The sequence below is a fragment of the Platichthys flesus genome, chromosome 1, assembly GCF_949316205.1.
Source record: "Platichthys flesus chromosome 1, fPlaFle2.1, whole genome shotgun sequence".
Classification (NCBI taxonomy): Eukaryota; Metazoa; Chordata; class Actinopteri; order Pleuronectiformes; family Pleuronectidae; genus Platichthys; species Platichthys flesus.
This window is the reverse complement of record NC_084945.1, coordinates 19,164,427-19,182,841: the sequence shown is the minus strand read 5'-3', so window position 1 is coordinate 19,182,841 and position 18,415 is coordinate 19,164,427. Positions and strand designations below refer to the sequence as shown.

The 18,415-nt window shown below is 39.4% G+C and overlaps 3 protein-coding genes across 3 annotated transcripts; all 3 read left to right on the top strand.

The window, feature by feature from the left end:
* The first annotated feature begins 2,312 nt into the window (after window positions 1-2,312).
* On the top strand, window positions 2,313-6,280 carry sec11a (SEC11 homolog A, signal peptidase complex subunit). Its single transcript, XM_062388119.1, has 6 exons — window positions 2,313-2,491; window positions 2,954-3,063; window positions 4,174-4,323; window positions 4,524-4,643; window positions 5,683-5,740; window positions 5,843-6,280. The coding sequence occupies exons 1-6, from the start codon at window positions 2,441-2,443 to the stop codon at window positions 5,891-5,893; spliced, it is 540 nt and encodes a 179-aa protein (XP_062244103.1). The 5' UTR covers window positions 2,313-2,440; the 3' UTR covers window positions 5,894-6,280.
* Window positions 6,281-8,198: 1,918 nt separating this feature from the next.
* Window positions 8,199-10,334, top strand: nmbb (neuromedin Bb). The gene is made up of 3 exons (XM_062393665.1): window positions 8,199-8,429; window positions 8,675-8,862; window positions 8,960-10,334. The coding sequence occupies exons 1-3, from the start codon at window positions 8,264-8,266 to the stop codon at window positions 9,011-9,013; spliced, it is 408 nt and encodes a 135-aa protein (XP_062249649.1). The 5' UTR covers window positions 8,199-8,263; the 3' UTR covers window positions 9,014-10,334.
* A 3,296-nt stretch (window positions 10,335-13,630) lies between these two features.
* Window positions 13,631-18,273, top strand: LOC133953926 (tetraspanin-3-like). The gene is made up of 7 exons (XM_062388108.1): window positions 13,631-13,804; window positions 15,021-15,212; window positions 15,305-15,379; window positions 15,730-15,831; window positions 15,966-16,118; window positions 16,281-16,364; window positions 17,174-18,273. Exons 1-7 carry the CDS (start codon window positions 13,742-13,744, stop codon window positions 17,264-17,266), a joined length of 762 nt encoding a protein of 253 aa, XP_062244092.1. The 5' UTR covers window positions 13,631-13,741; the 3' UTR covers window positions 17,267-18,273.
* The last annotated feature ends 142 nt before the right edge of the window (window positions 18,274-18,415 follow it).

Below are 18,415 nucleotides of genomic sequence, written 5' to 3'. Positions count from 1 at the left end.
TAATAGGGTCATGAGAATATTTTCAACAACTCCTGAAGGTGACCTGGATAACTGAGAATCTTCACTAATGTCCTCTAAACAATCCTCTGATAAACAGAGAAATGTCGATTCCACTACTCAGCATGAAGCTCACAGTCACCTCTTGTGACATCGGAGTGTTAGGGAGTGTCTGCAGTATCTGCAAAATACATGTAGGAATTCCACTGGAATCTAGACTTACAGGGACATTCATACTCAAGAGGTCAGCAGAACCTCTATCAGCTTCAGTGGATAACAGTAAATTACACACACAAAACATTCATTATATCATAAATGTTCTCACAATATAATACAGTTCAGAAATGATTAAACATTAGACTTTGATGGAATTAGAGTAGTGGATGTCACCCAATGAATGCTTTCCTTTGCACAAGGGGAGGGGGTTAGTGATGGTGGGGGTTGTGGCATGCATGAATCATGACACATGTATCTTGAAATACTTGAGAGATCACAAAAATCAGTATGAATGTACAATGTCACAAACTGTGAATTGAGTTTTGTAATCAGTATTCACATTTTGTTGATTCACATATTCAAATAGATGAACAGATGACAGTGATGAATAACTGGCCTGTTTGTGTTTATGATAGTAATAATATAAATGATTGCATAATTAGATGTATATTTTTTCTTAACTCAGCACTTTAGGAAGGAATTTAAGTAATTAAAGTCTTTGCTTGGTTGTTTCGGATTAAATTTGGTGATTTGCTATTTTAAAAAGTTAAATTGGCACACTTGATTATGAAATTGTTAGAAAAAAGGCCGGACATTTTAAAATCCTAACTGTAGGTAATTTCCCAATGACTACATTAGTCTAACAAGGGCCTCCTTGTTATTATACGTGTGAACCTGCGCTGTGTCACAGGAAAACCAAACATCAAAACACAACTCATAAAAACACATAGTGTACCAGTCATATGAATGGAAACAAGATTCATGACTGTTCCACGTTGGACATATGTGTTGCGAATAATCCCCACAGATGGAGTCAACAAACCAAAACTGGCCGGTGGGTTTCAGGTGTGTGGTGAACAATTATGATATCATTCAAATCCAGTGGAACGCACTTCCTCTAGGAAATTAGATGTGCTCCACAATAAAATAAAGCAGTTAATAATTAGTCGTGATGAAAGCTTTGCACTTGTCAACAGACATTTTGCTCTTTTGTAAGTCAGAATGTGACAGCGTTGCATACAAGAGCACCCAGATGTTAACTAAAGCTGTAGTGGAAAGTAAACTTATCTACAATCACTTTAGGCACCGTTTTATTTGCAGAAGAGAGTTAAACAACAATTAAAGGCAGTTATTAGTATGTCGTAAATTATTAATTCGATGATTGTTGTGGTATGATTTACACTAGTTACCCACTGAGACATTATATCCACATAACTGATTATAATCTTTACTTCATCTGACTCACAAGAACAGCAATCAGTATTTTTAAAGAAAACCGGCTCAGATGACCATCAGTACTCTGAAGGGGGTTGTTGTAGCATATCCAGAGAGAATAACCCGATTTATCTCTATAGAGCATTAATGTGTCTACCAGCTCAGTATTTCAGGTTCTACTAAAATACCATCTTAGTTGAGTTTCACATCTCCTTCTCATTGACAGCTTGTGTATCCTTAAGTCACACGTTAGCAACAAAACAAGCACTGACAAGCACTAGTATAAGCTAACTGCCCAGCACCAAACAGCTACGTTTATTAGAAACAAGAGAAGAGCATATAAGCTTAAGTCAGGAGATTGTGGAAGACAGAAACCGATAATAGAAAAGAAAATGTGTGTTGGAAATGTACCGGAAAAAACAGATAGACACATACAAAAGCTTTATCCTTTAAAGAGGTAGTGGTGCATTTACATACAGAGATGTACAAATGGTTTACGTTTGAAGAAGTAGAAGTGATTGTATGTATTATAATGTATAAAGACATATAGAGGTTATTAATGCATACAGATATGATTTATATACAAACACATATATATATGTATAAAGATGTAAACATGGTTTACAGACATAGAAGGGATTCATGTACATAGATGTGGAAGTGATTTATGTATAGAGACAAATAATTTATTTATGAATAAAGATGTATAAGTTATTTATGTTTAAATACATAGAAGTGACCAATGTGTAAAGACGCATTGGTTATTTATTATCTTTTTATATATTTCAGTAAGGCCACGTCTCTCTCTCTCTCTCCCTCCCCCCCTCTCTCTCGTATCCTAAACTGACACCTCAACATAGCGCTCGCCGGGAGGGCGGGACTTCCGGTTGAACGCACCCGGAAGTCAGGGATGCGGCGTTAGCGGTCTGTGTGTGACCGTGCATCATCCATATGCTCGTTAGATCGGCGGGTTCCGTGTAATTCAAACGCCGTGTGCCTCTCCCGTGTAGCCATGATGTCTTTAGACTTTCTGGACGATGTTCGTCGCATGAATAAGCGGCAGGTAGGACCAGCAGCCTCGGCTCACTCTGCTCGAGCCATGTTGTGTTGTCGGAGCTAATGGGAACTAGCCGCCGAGCGCTTTGTATCACTGCAGCCCCAGTGGGGCGCGTGTTAGCCGCATAAAAAGTCAAATGCTCGGGCCAGCTGTTTAACATATCGCGCTTCAGCTATTGAAACGCATGGGAACCTTAGTTTTAAACATATACTGTATATAAAGGGTTTTATATGAGTAACCTCACGGTAGCTAGCCAGTTTCCTCTCCTCAGCACACTACTGTCATGGCAGTGGGAGCTGAGGTCTAACGCCATATGTGCAGTCGTGTTATCCAAAATAAATCCCATGTGTTTTTTTAAATTGGGGCCACGTTATACCTGACTGCTCATGATTTTTGGTTCTATAGGCGGGTGTGTGTTCTGCAGGGCTGCTGCTAACGGAAGTGTTGTTCTCTGCTCTGTGTTTGCAGCTCTATTACCAGGTGCTGAACTTCGGTATGATAGTTTCCTCTGCGCTGATGATCTGGAAGGGGCTGATGGTGGTCACAGGCAGCGAGAGCCCCATTGTGGTTGTTCTCAGGTGAGTTCACAAGACAAGGCTTTCGGTTCTTGTGCTGCTTATTTTGTGTAGCCTGAGCAAACCTCACAGGGTGGTGGGTTCTGCTTGGACACATTCTTTTTGCTGGAATCAACAATATAAACCAATACACAATGTTAACTGACGTTAATTTGACTGCCCAACTGAAATCAATCAGTTATTTTTTATAAATACCTTTACCTCACCGTGCATTTGAGTTTATATATCTGAACGCAAACCATGTCAGATTTAGAGTATCATGTTAGACATATTAAACAGAAAATAGCTTTAAACTCTCAACCACAGGAACCTCAAATTATGCTAAATCCAATATAAGTCAATACTTCCAGATCTTTGAGCCAGATTCAGCCATTCTGGTGCACATCTTGAAATGGAACTTCTCTACAACCTCTTTACAGAACCACCTCCTGATGGTACATGATTACCTACAAACATATTGTTTTGCTTAACTGTGTGATGATAATTGATCCTCTCATGCATTTCTCTTACTTACATTTAGAATGGGGACAATATACTCATCACAACAAGAGTTGATCTATTTACGATACTGTTAAAAAATGAGGAAGATGAAGCTGCGCTGTTCACAGGATGTTATGGTTTGTAACATCCTGTCACTGTCACTCTTCTTAGAAACGCACATGTCGATCCGTAAAACTTTCAGTCATTTTTTTGATTCAACTATTTAATTTGGTCACATTTTATTCATTTAGCGTTTAAATAATATTATTATTATTATGCCGGTTCGAATCCCACTCTTTCCCATCTGCATGCCTAAGTGTCCTTGGCAAGATACTGAACCCCTAAAATGGCCCCTCATAAAAAATGTTGAGTGTAATGTAATGTAATGTAACATAATACCAGTCTAAACTATGGTAGTCTGCATTTGCATTCCCTATATTTTGCGGGTCCTTATTAGTTATGTCCAAAGTAGTTGTTAAAGATTTAGGTGAAAGGGATCAATTGGCAGAAACTGAATATAAAATAGTTCCAGTGATGTTTCATCATATTGTTAATCAATGTCGACAAAATATTAAAATGATCTAAATGGCACTAGACAATTTTTTTCTAATGTGTATTTACCATTCATTTCAGTGGGAGTATGGAGCCAGCTTTCCACAGAGGAGACCTTTTGTTCCTGACCAATCGAGTAGAGGATCCCATCAGAGTTGGAGAGATCGTAGTCTTCAGGATAGAAGGCCGAGAGATCCCAATAGTACACAGAGTACTAAAGATCCATGAAAAGTATGACTGCACCTGTTATTATCGTCCATGATTATCAGTCCAATACGTGTGTATCAAACCAGAGATTACTATTAAAAGTATTTAAATAAAATGCTCAGGGACACCGGTAATATATATCACAGTTGTTATATTTCCTAATCTACACATAGAGGACACAGTGAAGGTTGTGGTCTAAAATGATGCTAATACTTTGTTCACAGGGAAAATGGAGACATTAAGTTCTTGACCAAAGGCGACAACAATGCAGTGGATGACAGAGGCCTGTACAAGCAGGGCCAACACTGGCTGGAGAAAAAAGATGTGGTGGGACGAGCTAGGGGGTAAGTTCTTTGGTCAGGTAGATGCACAGCAGTGCAGGTATCTTAATCACATGTTCAATACAGATAACAAAACTGGGAAATGACAATCTAGGGAGTTCAGAGACAAAATCTTTATTTACAACAGTATGTGTTTACACAAACACAGCAATATTTGTAATCTCTAATAGCGTTAATTACCTGATGGTCACAGAGGTTCTTCTCTATGAAGACAATGTGTCAAGGTCACCTGGAAAAACAAGTAATTTCACTTCTCCGCTGTTTCAGATTTGGGGATTACGGTTGGTCTCTTATGTTTTGCTAGTTAATTTACACTGAACAAGATGTGACTGGAGTAGTTCATCCTCTTGATCTGTACTTGTCCATATGTATGAGAAGGACAGAAAGGACACTGAGGACTTAGGTTTATAATTGGGAACCTCCTATTTTCATTTCATTACAGCAGAGTTGTGGTTGTAGGGCTGCAAGTCATGATTGTTACTTCTCTATCTTCTTTCCATGTTTTATTTGACTACAGGTAAAAAATAATGTAACATCGTCATGTCATCTTTATATGTGAGAAGCTTGAAAAAAACGTCTACTTATCAAAATAATTACCTTGCAAATATGTATGTTACGCAAATGTATCATTATGCAAATTGTCTTTCAGCGAATAATTCATGGTCTAGATGAAAAAAGTAGCATTTGTATAAGGTCTAATATCAACTGTCTGAGGGGTCTGATCTCATATGTTATGCTAGTACAAATCTTGAACCTTTTTAAATAAAAATTGTATGTGTATTACCCAGTATCTCAAATCAGAACATTGCCTCAAGGCGATTTACAGTCTACTCCCTCCACCTTCGATTTGGAAGAGAAGACTGAAAGGAGGAATAAAAAAGCATTTTACAATTTACAATATTATAGACCAACTATGAAGAAATGTGATCCAGATACATATGGAACAGATTTCTCATTGCTTGAGTTGCTGTGGAATTTTATCAAACTGACATATTTTATGTCCCAATTCAATTTCTTGACTGTGAGTCTCTGTCATCTCCAGGTTTGTGCCATACATTGGAATTGTTACCATCCTCATGAACGACTACCCCAAGTTCAAAGTAAGTCTGTCGACCAGCTCCTAATCAAGAGGATGTGCTTGGCTCTGTGTAGTGTTGATGTTTCCTGTGTGATTCTAACTGCTCTGTGTTTTGATTTTGCAGTACGCTGTCCTCTTTTTGCTGGGTCTCTTCGTGCTGGTCCATCGGGAGTGAGGTACCCAGACTTCAGGACTCAAAAAGGATAAACTACGTCCAGGAAACCTCAGTCATGCCTTTCAAAACAGAATTTAGTTACAACTTTGTCAAACCCAACTGGCTTTTTTGTACCATTTGTTTGAACATTTTGTAGAACTGTGGATAGGGTGTTTACATTGAAAAAAAAAGAAGAAGCCAAGCTTTAAAAATATTTTTGTGAGGGAACGAGGATAAATTTTGTTCAAAGTTTGTCTTTATTCCCTCAGAATGGGAAACGGCATTCTTAAAGGTGAAATAAGTCTTGTTTGTTTCCTGTTGAATCGTTTGGGGGGGAAATGTGTGATGTATTTTATGAGAACTGAATTTGAATGATATTAAATATGAGATCTGGTTACCATCTGAAAATTTGTTTCATTTTCCTGTTGCTCTTTCAAGAGAAAGTTACACAAAAATGTATCTTTAAAGCGACAATATATTGTTTCATAATGAATTTTGTAGTATTTCATAAGTGGCTATTTATATATTCCATGAAACCATACACATCGACCTCAGTCAGATTAGGGTCAGTTCACAGAACGGACAGATATAATTTGTTGTTCACTCATTTTCTTGTAATTGAAATGTTGTAATAGTGATTTTCATACACAGTCAATGAAGAGGGGCTCAGGCTGTGAGCATTAACCCTTTCTCCCCTCTTTGTTTTACATCCTGTGAGCACACTTATTTTAAGGTCTTGACCTATGTAAAGTGCCTTGAGATGATGTATATTATGATTTTGCGCTACACAAATAAAATTGAATTGAATTGGACCTATGTGTTCCTACAATCAAGGTGAAGTATACCTGGGCCATTCAACACGTTCATGTATCACACATTAGTCACTGTTGATACAGAACTCTTAGTTGGATCCACCTGAGACTATCGAGGTTGTTCATCTCTGACTAAGATTGATTGTGTTGGGGTGCAGTTTTATTGGACCTCAAAGACCTTCCCTGTTATGTTACTTCAGTGGGGCTTATTACTGTTATTTTCAGCAGCAAATTACGCTGCATTGGTTGAACCTCATCTCCAAGAGCCACCAAAATTAAACCTCCAAAATACAACTACAGGTTTGACGTCCATATTTGTTACTTACACGGTGTCACTTGTGGGATTAGTTTTGCACAGTCAACCTTTAATTTGAGGCCATGGGACAACAGAGAAAGTATAGGCCGTTGTCTCAAGCCATCTCCGCCTGGAATTAATTTCACCCTTGGAGCTGGACTGAGCCTGAGATGCAAATCTCCATCACAGCTTTTAGGAACAGTGCAGTGTTTCATAGAAGCGGGGCTGTCTCATTTCATCTAATCTGTGAGATTTAGTGAGAAGGAAGCCGTGATGGTCACACTTTTCTAATTAGGCCGACACTCAAACATGCAGAATGTCTGAATGGTCAGGTATGGTGTGTGTGTGCAAATGCCAAAGGTTTACGAAAAGAGCAATACGCAAGCTGCAGCTCTTCCTATAAACTTGCAACTTTAGCACCCAGAAGTGACACAGAGGCCGTCGGTCTTATCAGCTCTAAATTAGCAGTGAGAATCAGCAGGTTCTTGTTCTCAAAGGACTGATGGTGATCACAGCGGCGTGCTGCAACTGGCCAAATATCATGTTGCTCATTGTGAGGGGCCAGGCCCTGAGAGAGGGAGGATGGGGGGGCATAGGCTGGTAATTACTATATGTGTGGCTGTGGAGGGGATGATGTGCCATCATCTGACACAACAATTTACACCAACAATGCCCAGGCTGGGAGAAAATGTTATTCTGTTCTAATTTATGGAGGTTATATGGATGGTTGTGTGTTGTGCAATATTTCATAGATTTATTATGATCCACAAGGATGTAAGGAATGTATCTGAGTGAAATTCTCTTAAAGAAATACGAATAAGCTGTTTATGCAGGGTACCTCTATCCATCACTTGTATATCCATCACCTACAACTATATCCACCATAACACAGAGGTAAATAATTAAACCTCAATGAATTAACCACAAACTGAATAAAACAATTTCTGAAGTGTATTGATGATTGTTATCGTAGTGTGGAGTCTTTTGAGCAAACATCCCCATCTGTCTTTTGAGCACGTTTCAGCTACCGAGCTGGAGCTGAATCGTGCGGTGCGTAAAAGACGCACGGTCAGAGACGCGCTCTCACGAAACTTGATAACGCGTCGACTTACAGCTTTTTTTTTTTTTTTTTTTGGCTGCAGGCTGAATAAAATTGACACGCAACGTAACGAGAGCCCACCCCGGCCAGGATACCATGTATAAAAGCATGATGCGACTGAGCAATCCACGACCAACAGGAGGAGACTCTCGGAGAAGGATCAGTTTGCCACTTTACGCGCTGAGATGAGGGGCTTCACTCTGAATAACGTTTGCCAGTCTGGCTTGTTTACGTATATTGTCTTGTTTTCCTTCATATCTTTTACGGATGCAGTCAGTTTCGACCTGACTGAGCTCAGGAATAAAGTAGCAAAAATTAAAGTGAATCCAAGAGGCAATCTTTGGGCTACAGGTAAGATCCATCCCACAATCTAACTCACTGTGGACAACACTGTTTTATTTGTCTTCGATTGCATCTTATGTGTTCTCCGTATAGGCTACAGGGAATTCATGTTTACAGTGTCATGCTACATTAATTGTAACGTGACCTTAAAGTGTTGATGCATGTGCCAGGTCACTAAAATGTGTTTTCCTTCCTCCCTCACTCCTCACAGAATTCAAAGCCACTTCTAATGAGATTTTTCTCTGACTTGGCAGGACACTTCATGGGGAAGAAGAGTGTGATGGATGCCCCCCTGATGCCTTCAGCGGAGGGGCAGGGGCACGATGCGCTGGAAGTCTCCTTTCCGGGGGAGCAGAGCGCGATCGAGGAGCTTTTCCAACAGTTCCTGCGGGTGGCGTTACAAACGCAGGTGGACACGCAGGAGAGCCGCTCGAAAAACCAGGCGAGTGTGTCACTGATATCTAAACTTTTAAAGACAAACCGTCACGGTAAAACTGACTGAAGTAACGATCCTGTGTAACTTGATGTTTCATTTTCAGGAGGCGGACTTGTTGATGAAGATTTTAGAAAGCTACATCCAAAGCAGAAAGTGATACAGGAGAAGAAAAGTGTTGCACGCATGAACATCCTGAGCTCCACTGTTAAAATAAATGCATTAGACAACAGAATATACAGTCTCCTGCTCATCATGATTGTAATTCACTGTATCAACATCACTTCTACTTCTGCAGCTCATTTGCAATACAAGTAAATGTCATTTATTTTCACTTGATTTTGAAGAGGAAATTTCACATTATCTCGTCGTTAAAGAATATTTATACTGAATAAAGGTATTATTTGCACTGCTGTGACCTTGATCTGTGATGCATTATAGATAACTGTCTGCTTGCGTCGAGGAAACATTCATAATTTCATTGTGTCCTGGATTATTCTAATCATCTAGAAAATATTCATGCAGGACAATGGAGAATGCAGAAGACAAAAACTAGAAAATCCCACAGCCCAGCCGCTCTTTAAATAAGATAGATGGCTCCTTGAATTTAATTCTGGCCCCTCAAAGATATGTCAACTAGTTCATCGTTAAGCTTAACATTGAGTCACCCCCTCTGTTTTCTCCACACGAGTTTTACAGCCATTATTTATAGGTCTCCCACTGACAATCAACTGATAACTTAGCCGGATTGTTTGGCTGAAAAAACATTTCCAAAGTAACACTTATATAAACACACGCGTGGGCAGCTTATATGAATCACACTGTCTGAACATTTGGACATGAAATCGATATTATCTTTTCTACTTTGCTTGTCCTGCACATGAAGGGATGATCTGTTCTCTCGATCGATATAGTGGTGAAGTGAGATGCCTCATGCAGCTACATTTCCCCGGGCCAATCTATTGAGTCGGTAGGGTATACAGCTATTTTCACTTCTGCTCCCACAGTACCTTGTCTGCTGCGTCGTGTCATTTTTAAGTTGGAGAAGGTGGGAATGGTGAGTGATGTTTGCCAAGCCAGTACTTCATCTATGCAGGTGAGAGAGGTGCGTGTGGTGTAGTGTTGACATTTGCCTATCTTCATAATTTTGGCCCAGTGACAAGAATAATAAAACAAAGAAGACAGTTGTATCGGTTGTCACTTTAAAGCAGCCTGACACAATAGTCCTGTCATAAATCCATGAAGGTTATGTTCAACTTATGTTGAAACTGCTTTGGAAAAATATTGAATTGTGTGGTCATTTTGGAGAATGTACTTTTGTGTTACAATAAGGTGTTTGTAATATTGTTTCCACTCCTATTGTAACGATCGTGGTCATTGCATCCATCTAACTCCACACCGTTGTATAAGGATGGAGGAATTTCTGGTGAAGGCTCTCCAAATAAACGGAAATGTAAAGCTAAGGGACGCGATCATTTCCAACGAACCAATAATCTTTTTGTCTTTTCTGTGAGTTTTTCACACAAGAAGTTGATTTTGACTCCTCCATAATCACACATTTTAACCAAATGTCATTTTTGACAAACAACAGAGAGAAAGAAACTTTCAGCTGCACAACATTGTAAATAAGTAAGAGAGTAGGCTGGTGCAGTTTCACAAACAAGCCTCCTCAATAGGATAAAGGCAAAGTAAGTCGCTATAGAAAAGCACTGGAAACTTGCATCCCGACCTCTGATTGGAAAGTTAAAAACATCTTTTTGGTAAAGAGTACAAACAATGTACTTGTTAGTAAACACTTTGTTAAAGCTATTAGATGGACATTGTATTGTAAAGTCTGGGATCAGCCACAGTATTTGATTTATTCTGTCACACAGATAGATACATGAGACGTGCCAGTTGAACAGGGAGAGAGTTTTCATCATCAGCCACAAACGCTATCTTTTAAAAATGTAAATTAAACATCTCCATAATTAACATGTTCATCTGTTGCACAGTGCAGTTCAGCGTGTTGAAACATTAATAATCAATTATGGTGCATGTATATATGTGCTTGTGTGACTGAGTGGATTTAACTGCCCCCTCATGATTTCAAAGTGCAGATCCCAACATGTTGCACAGTGTTAACTGTTTAGGAAGGCGACGTCTCCACACAATTTGAGCATGCACGCATCTCCCATGTTTGCTTCCTCCCTCCTGGGGGGGAGGAGTGAGCCAATCTAACATCTCTGGGCTGTGTACTCTGCATTTGCTCTATTGCTCATATTAGTGCTTTGTTCCTTTATCTACTTGCTCAGATTTGTTCTAATAATCTCTCTTTATGTCAACCTATACACAAATGAGCAACTCTAAATTCACAAGAGGCTTAGTAAAAGAACGAAACGTCTTAAAATCGAAATTCCAGGAGGAGAAATTCTTCTTCCGCAGAGATAAGATTTCATTAAAATCCTTTATCATCATTTATTAACTCACCCTGAATAAATCTCTATCACTGAGACGGGAGGGTATGGAGCTAAACATGATTAAGAGAAGAATCTGAAGCAACTGGGTTGTGCATGTTAATATCAGAAAGAAGATTGAAAATTGAGCATTCATTTTAATTTTCCATATTACAATCACCAAGAATGGGACAACCCAGAATTTTCATATTTAATGTACAGCGTGTCAAGGGGACACTAAACTCTCTCTCTGGTGATATGATCAAAATAATTAAAATTAAAAGCTAATGTGGCGTTAACACTGCTATGTTTAGTAGGGTCATATTATATGGCTTTTACCAACGAAAGACAGCAAAACTAAATATTTCATATAGTTTATTCAATTTATGGAATCTTTTACATTGAATCGCGAAGCTAATCAAAGAACAAATCTAAACAGTTATCATTAATAAAGGATCCTCTTCTACTTTTTTCCTCTTTTCTGACCATATCACCATTGTTGTAACAACATTAAACATGAACCGTATTGTCCAAATCTCAGGGAAATTTCACTAGCCTGAAAATAAATGAACTGCTTTTTATATGTTTGATTGCCTGAGCTTATGCAAAAACTTGAACACAGCAACAGACGCATTCATTACAAGGCAATTTGTCCTGGTCAGAAGTCACATGCAAATTGTAACCTTTGGTATTTGTCTTTGCCTTCCCACCTATCAGTTTGATTCTTGTCCTGGCTTAATAATGATTCGAATTGAAGCCCTGAGGGCAGCTTGATGCATAATTCACATAGTGGATGTATGTTGTGTCAACAGAAGCAGCCTCAGCTTCTGCTTGAGAGTGAAAGTTGTGCTTTTGTTCAGTTTGAACACTACAAAGCTGACAGAGACAAATGTTGCAAGCTGTAACTCAATAAAACCAAGCAAGGCTTTGGGCACAGGTCCCAGTCATTATTGATTGAGTGCTTCAAAGGTGCTAATTTTCTATTGAATAATCTATCTTGCCCTCATACGAGGTGCATGGGTCTAATAGGTTTTGAGTAGAGACAGACTTGCGAATGTAATATGTGTCTCTTACCTTCTTTCATTTTTGCTCAGGCAATGTGTGGGTGCCGTGTGTTTATTATTATTAATAATTCAGGCCCGGGACAATATTGTATTTAAAAAAGCCTTGTATAGCATCCATGGGTCTGAACATCTGAAATGTGTACATCGTCAGCATGGCTCGTTTCATATAGTTGTGTGTTCTAAGCAACTACTTGCGCTTGATGCACCGTCCTCCCACACACCCCAGTGTTAAACTAACAATCATACACTGCCCCCCTCTGGCAGTGAGACCCTTACTACACTAACAGGCTGAACAGGCCCATGAGAAATTCAAAGTGTTGAAAAGAGAAGCGTCAGCCTCCATCACACCTGAGCTGCTGTAGGTCTGGATGCATTAATTCATGAAAATAATTACTAATGTCTGGATAAGCTTGACTATTGAACAAATACAAATGTACTTAAAATACTGTCCTTTTTGCTTTTTATCAAACTCTTCTTACTGCACGTGTACATCCAAATGTGTGGCCATCGTAGTATGAAGCTGAATATCATCCTTGTTGTGTAGAGAGGGATATACAAAGAGAAAAAAAAAAAGAGTAAAGTAGTGGGGCTGAAATGAAAAGATTCAAATGAACATTGTGTAAATATTAACCCAGTTTAATGGATCAGTGCTCAAACATCCCTCCTTTAACAACAGTGTTTGCACTATTGTATCTGTATTAACATTGCAGATATGCACTTGATAGACAAAAATACAGTACAGAACAAAAAACAGACATGCAGATAAATAAAGACGTGAAAAAAAGTATCTTGATATATTCTTTAAATTCATATCAAAATTCTGTAAAATTAGGGGCATTGTTTGCTATTCTGCATTTACTGAACAGAATCATTAGGTTAATAATGAACTCAATGTTATAATTCTCAGCTCTATTCATCTCTCTATCTATCTATCTATCTATCTATCTATCTATCTACCTATCTATCTATCTATCTATCTATCTATCTATCTATCTATCTATCTGTCTATCTATCTATCTATCTATCTATCTATCTATCTATCTATATATATATATCCAGGGCCGGCCCTGGCAATGTTGGCACCCCATCTATCTATCCAGTAAATTGAATAGTAATATAACGATAATAATCGTTATTTTTATTAACAATAAATTATTTTAAATTAATGGTGGATCATCCTCCATATGTTTTGATGATGTCATCTGTGCACGTACCCCCCCATCGCGGCCATGTGATTGGTGGAGCCCAGGAGATCGTGCACAGTGGGGCAGGACCAGCCGAAGCCATTTTATTATCCCAGCAGCGGAAGAGCAGGTGCACCAGTAAACACAGTTTCTGTACATAGTCGTATTTCCCAATCTCGGTTTCCAGTGTTAGGCTGCAGGCACGATGGGACAGTGTGGGATAACGTCGTCGAAAACCGTCCTGGTGTTTCTCAACCTCATATTCTGGGTAAGAAAGCGACAGACGTGGGAACAATGAGCAACAGCAGCAGCACTGGGGCCAGGGATGGAGAGCCATGCTAATGCTAGCTAGCTAACTGCGCCAGAGCTGCGCTGTGTGCGGATTGTAGGACACCCGAGCTGCTGTGGGACATCCACGGACACTGGGTTTATAATGTTGTATCAGTATCAGGGACTCGAACAGTAATATGTGTAGCTGGCTGCAGTGTGTGTCTGCCGCCCACTACCTGTAGCTATGACGTTATGCGGCAGCTGCTGCAGCTGAGTCAACACGCACATATACATGTGTCAGTATATGTTATCAGCTGAGCTACATTCATATCTATAATAACGATAAACTGATCTAAACTAATTTACCACCATCTATCTGTATGTGGAGATAACAAGTGGCCCTGGTCACAATGCACCTAACTGAGGCTAAATGGCTGTAAAAGTCAAAAAGTCTGTCTGCTGTCCTGTTGCTTTGACCAACTGAATTATTATATTATTATTATAGTCACATAAAAGCAAATGATCAATCATTAAAAAATAATATGCATTATTAATGAGACATAGTTTAACAAACAGCTTGGTAATAAAACAATTATAATAACTGCTACAACATAATTTTCATCAATAGCAATATAACAAAAGTCCCATATAAAGATATAATGTTTATTCAATTCAACTTTATTTGTATCATGCCAAATCATAAAAAACATGATCTCAAGGCACTCTACATACAAGGTCAAGACCTTAAAATCCATAGAGAAACCCCCAGAGTTCCCACAATGAGCAGCACTTTGGAGACTGTGGGGAGGATGAGCTGTCTCATTCACTGGAAGAAACCTCTAGAGCCAGCCTCAATGTGGGAGTGGCCATCTGCCTCAACCGGTTGGACTGTAAAAAAGCTTAGTGAGGAGGTATGTCACATTATCTCAAGGTTTGTAAAATGTTCATAAAGAAAAGTGTAAAACCACAAGCTACACTCCTGAGTGTAACCTCTAACCCTAAAGTCTTAAAACTGAAAGGAAATATGAATGTGACATATATGTAGGTAATTATTGAAATCTACTGATAATTACAGACTTACAATTTGGTGTAATTGTCATGTGTGACTCATAGAGCAAAGAGCAAGTCCTTATCAAATGAAACCTAAATAAATAAAAGAGGAGGCCCTTCTCTCTGTCATCCTCTAACTTTTTTCTCTGTTTTTGAATGTGCAGGCTGCAGCTGGAATCTTATGCTACATCGGAGCCTATGTGTTTATCACATACGACGACTATGACCACTTCTTTGAGGACGTGTACACTTTGATCCCGGCCATCATAATAATAGCCGTGGGGACTCTTCTCTTCATCATCGGCTTGATTGGCTGCTGTGCAACAATACGTGAGAGCTCCTGTGGTCTGGCCACCGTGAGTGTGGATTGTTGTCACTTGTACTTGCACTGCTTCTAACTTACCTGACTCCCGGGTCCCTGAACAATGTGTCTTTGTTGTCTTTTCAGTTTGCTGCAATTCTCCTGCTGGTGTTTGTAACAGAGTGTGTGGTGGTGGTGCTCGGCTACACCTACAGGGCAAAGGTAAACACTGCCTCACTGGCACAATAGAGCCACACGTTTGGTCTCTGTGCGATTCACACTTTAGTCCAGCCTTTAAAATGCAACACACATGAGCCTCATCTCAGTGTGTAGCTTAGCCTCTCATGCATGCCTCTAGAAGATTTCTGGGTTAAATTTCATTAGACAGCCAATCCCAAGCATTATGAGATCTTAATGCAGGCATGCTGCATGCTATACTGAATTACAAGGTATGTTTTAGATGCTCAATAGTACTCAAACATTTTGGTGGCCACCTTTTAAATGATTGATGTTTGTTACCCAGTCCAAATCCCTGAGCCGGGACAGTAACAGCAGCTTTGTGGTTGTTCCAGGTTGAAGACCAGGTGAATCACTCCATCCAGAAGGTTTACAACCAGTACAACGGCACCAGCACCGACGCTCCCAGCCGCGCTATCGACTATGTGCAGAAGCAGGTGAGTCCAAAAAAAGTCTGCCTATTTTCATGCCTGTTGATTGTCTTGATGGATGTTTAAGACTGAGAGACACATTTCAGATTGTATTCTTGATAAAGATTGTCGCTCATCCTTCTTCTCTGTTCTCCTGTTAGCTTCACTGCTGCGGCATCCACAACTACTCTGACTGGAGGAACACTCGCTGGTTTAAAGAATCTAAGAACAACAGCGTCCCAGTCAGCTGCTGTCAGCCCGGCATCAGCAACTGTACTGGTATTCTCACGCGACCATCAGATCTCTACCAAGAGGTACACAATTCCTCATTGTAGGGGAACATCAGCTACAACCACAGAATTGTAGTATATTTACCAGTGGCTCAGGAAGACTTAAATTCTCTGATGATATTTTTCTCTGATGTACCGTTTTCTGACCTTGAAAGCTCTTTTAAGGTCATTTATTTTCTGTCTTAGGGTTGTGAAGCTCTTGTCGTGAAGAAGTTGAAGGAGATCATGATGTACGTCATATGGGCTGCATTAACTTTTGCATCTATACAGGTAAGATTTTAAATAAATAAGACAATATGTGACAGTTATCTTAACCCTAAAGCTTCATCCATACTAAAAAGATCTCCTTCCACATAAGCATTTTATCTCCGTATAAGTTATAGACCCATCCAAATGAACTCACCAGAAATGCATATCACATGACCCTTCAATTTCACTGCATATGTGCTTGCTGGCGTAAACAGGAAGTAGATTGTTTGCTCTGCCACTCGTTTCTTACTTACAAAAAATACTACACACGAGAAACGACGATGGTGACGTGAACTGTGACTGAAAGTTTGTGTTTACAATGTTTTGTCTTCATCGCTTGTAGTTGTGTCTTGATGCAAATTCACCTGACTGCTTCTTCTCCGGAGTGTTTCTAAAGTTCTCCACAATAGTTTGACAGCAGATCTTAACTTAACAACAATGATGCGTTTAAAAAAAACTAAAACATAGAAGAGTGGATGTAGTCTACAAAACAACTGAAGCCAGTTTGAGTTGTAATCACTGAGTCAGCTGCCTGATTTTTCAAAATCCAGCATCCTTACTCCCAAAGTTATTATTACACGACTATTTTAAAATCAAATCCAAACAACGTCTTTTGGGAACGTAATTAAAGCTGCCGACGTCTCAGTCAGCAGGAAACTGAGCTGACAGCAACTCTGACCCAGCTGTGGTCGCTGCTGACCAGGAAACCACAGATCCTAAAGTAGTGACAAAAGTTCTTCTTCTGTGATTACACTGATGTTATTTGCTGCGTCAGGGAATAATGACTTGAATAACAGCTTCTCTTTCGTTCCTGTGTCGTGTCAATGCAGATGCTGGGGATGCTCTGTGCCTGCGTGGTGCTGTGCAGGAGGAGTCACGACCCGGCGTATGAGCTGCTGGTTACAACCAACAACTACGCGTGAAGGTCGCGGCTAGTCAGAGAAGCACTCAAGAAAATCAAAAAAGGAGCGTCACCGGACATGTCCACAGTAGATTTCAGCTGTACTTATATAAGCTCAAGCACACCTTGCACAATTCATGATAAAGTAGCGAACACGGTGGACGTGGTTTGGGTGGGCGGGGGCCTCGTGGCGAAAAAAGCTGTTATTTATTGACATGCATCGTAAGTTACTGTTTCTTTAAATGTTCTTTTTTTCTCCTTACAAATACTGAAACACTTACAAAAGCCAAAGTTGTGAATGGCTAATTTACATTTGTGATGTTGATGTTGAATTGTTTCTATTCCTTTAATTATGGCTTCGTGAAATTTGTCACTTACCCAGTGAGGATGATGATTGTGAGTTACGACTGGGAGCGTGGAATGTACTTGTTTGCACTACGGCTGGAGCTCTGGAGAGATTCCACAGTTATTCAAATGCGAGGATTTGTGTTTAAAAGATCATGTTGTGTATTCCTGATACCTTGGCTTGACCAGACTTTTGTGAACATGTTTTACCGTAGAAAGAAATGTTTTTATCTTTCTTTAGATTTATTAGATTTTGTTTGTGAAGCACTGCTGCGTTCAAAGCCACGTTTGGTAAAAACGACTTCTTCATATACTCAAATATCCGGGCTGTGAATGATGCACATGATTCTGTTTTTGTGTGGATGTTCTCCGAAGCTAGATTCACTAGTGAGACATTCCTACTATTTACATTGTGAATCAACTCTTAACCTCCAGTGATTTTAGTTATTATCAGTGTTACTTGAACATTTGTGTACGTACAGAAAATTCCTTCTGTTAAGTTTGTTAGCTATAATGAAAAATTACGTTTTATACATCTTTGTGAACTTGTACCCTGTTTTAATATTTTTGAGTTGTTTAAGTTTACCCCCAAATGTTTAGCGAGTGCTGAAAAAAAAAAACGCAAACAAAAATTGTGTATCGATGGGAGAAGAGGCAGGGGACAAATAAAGTCATACATTTTAATGTGATGTTTTCATTGCAACTTTAATGAATAACTCCACTGTGCATTGTCCTATCAGGCAAAAGGCAAAACTCACGCAACACTTCAAAATGTGTGCTCGGGCCCGCTCAGTGCTGCTTTGCAGTCCTTTTAGAAACTGCATTT

Excerpts from the sequence above, each read along its gene's own strand:
- sec11a (XM_062388119.1), top strand. The coding sequence starts at position 2,441 with ATGATGTCTTTAGACTTTCTGGACGATGTTCGTCGCATGAATAAGCGG. Across the intron at positions 3,064-4,173 it reads CCCATTGTGGTTGTTCTCAG|TGGGAGTATGGAGCCAGCTT; the intron begins GTGAGTTCACAA and ends CATTCATTTCAG. Across the intron at positions 4,324-4,523 it reads GTACTAAAGATCCATGAAAA|GGAAAATGGAGACATTAAGT; the intron begins GTATGACTGCAC and ends CTTTGTTCACAG.
- nmbb (XM_062393665.1), top strand. The coding sequence starts at position 8,264 with ATGAGGGGCTTCACTCTGAATAACGTTTGCCAGTCTGGCTTGTTTACG. Across the intron at positions 8,430-8,674 it reads AGGCAATCTTTGGGCTACAG|GACACTTCATGGGGAAGAAG; the intron begins GTAAGATCCATC and ends CTGACTTGGCAG. Across the intron at positions 8,863-8,959 it reads AGAGCCGCTCGAAAAACCAG|GAGGCGGACTTGTTGATGAA; the intron begins GCGAGTGTGTCA and ends TTTCATTTTCAG.
- LOC133953926 (XM_062388108.1), top strand. The coding sequence starts at position 13,742 with ATGGGACAGTGTGGGATAACGTCGTCGAAAACCGTCCTGGTGTTTCTC. Across the intron at positions 13,805-15,020 it reads TTCTCAACCTCATATTCTGG|GCTGCAGCTGGAATCTTATG; the intron begins GTAAGAAAGCGA and ends TTGAATGTGCAG. Across the intron at positions 16,119-16,280 it reads CATCAGATCTCTACCAAGAG|GGTTGTGAAGCTCTTGTCGT; the intron begins GTACACAATTCC and ends TTTCTGTCTTAG.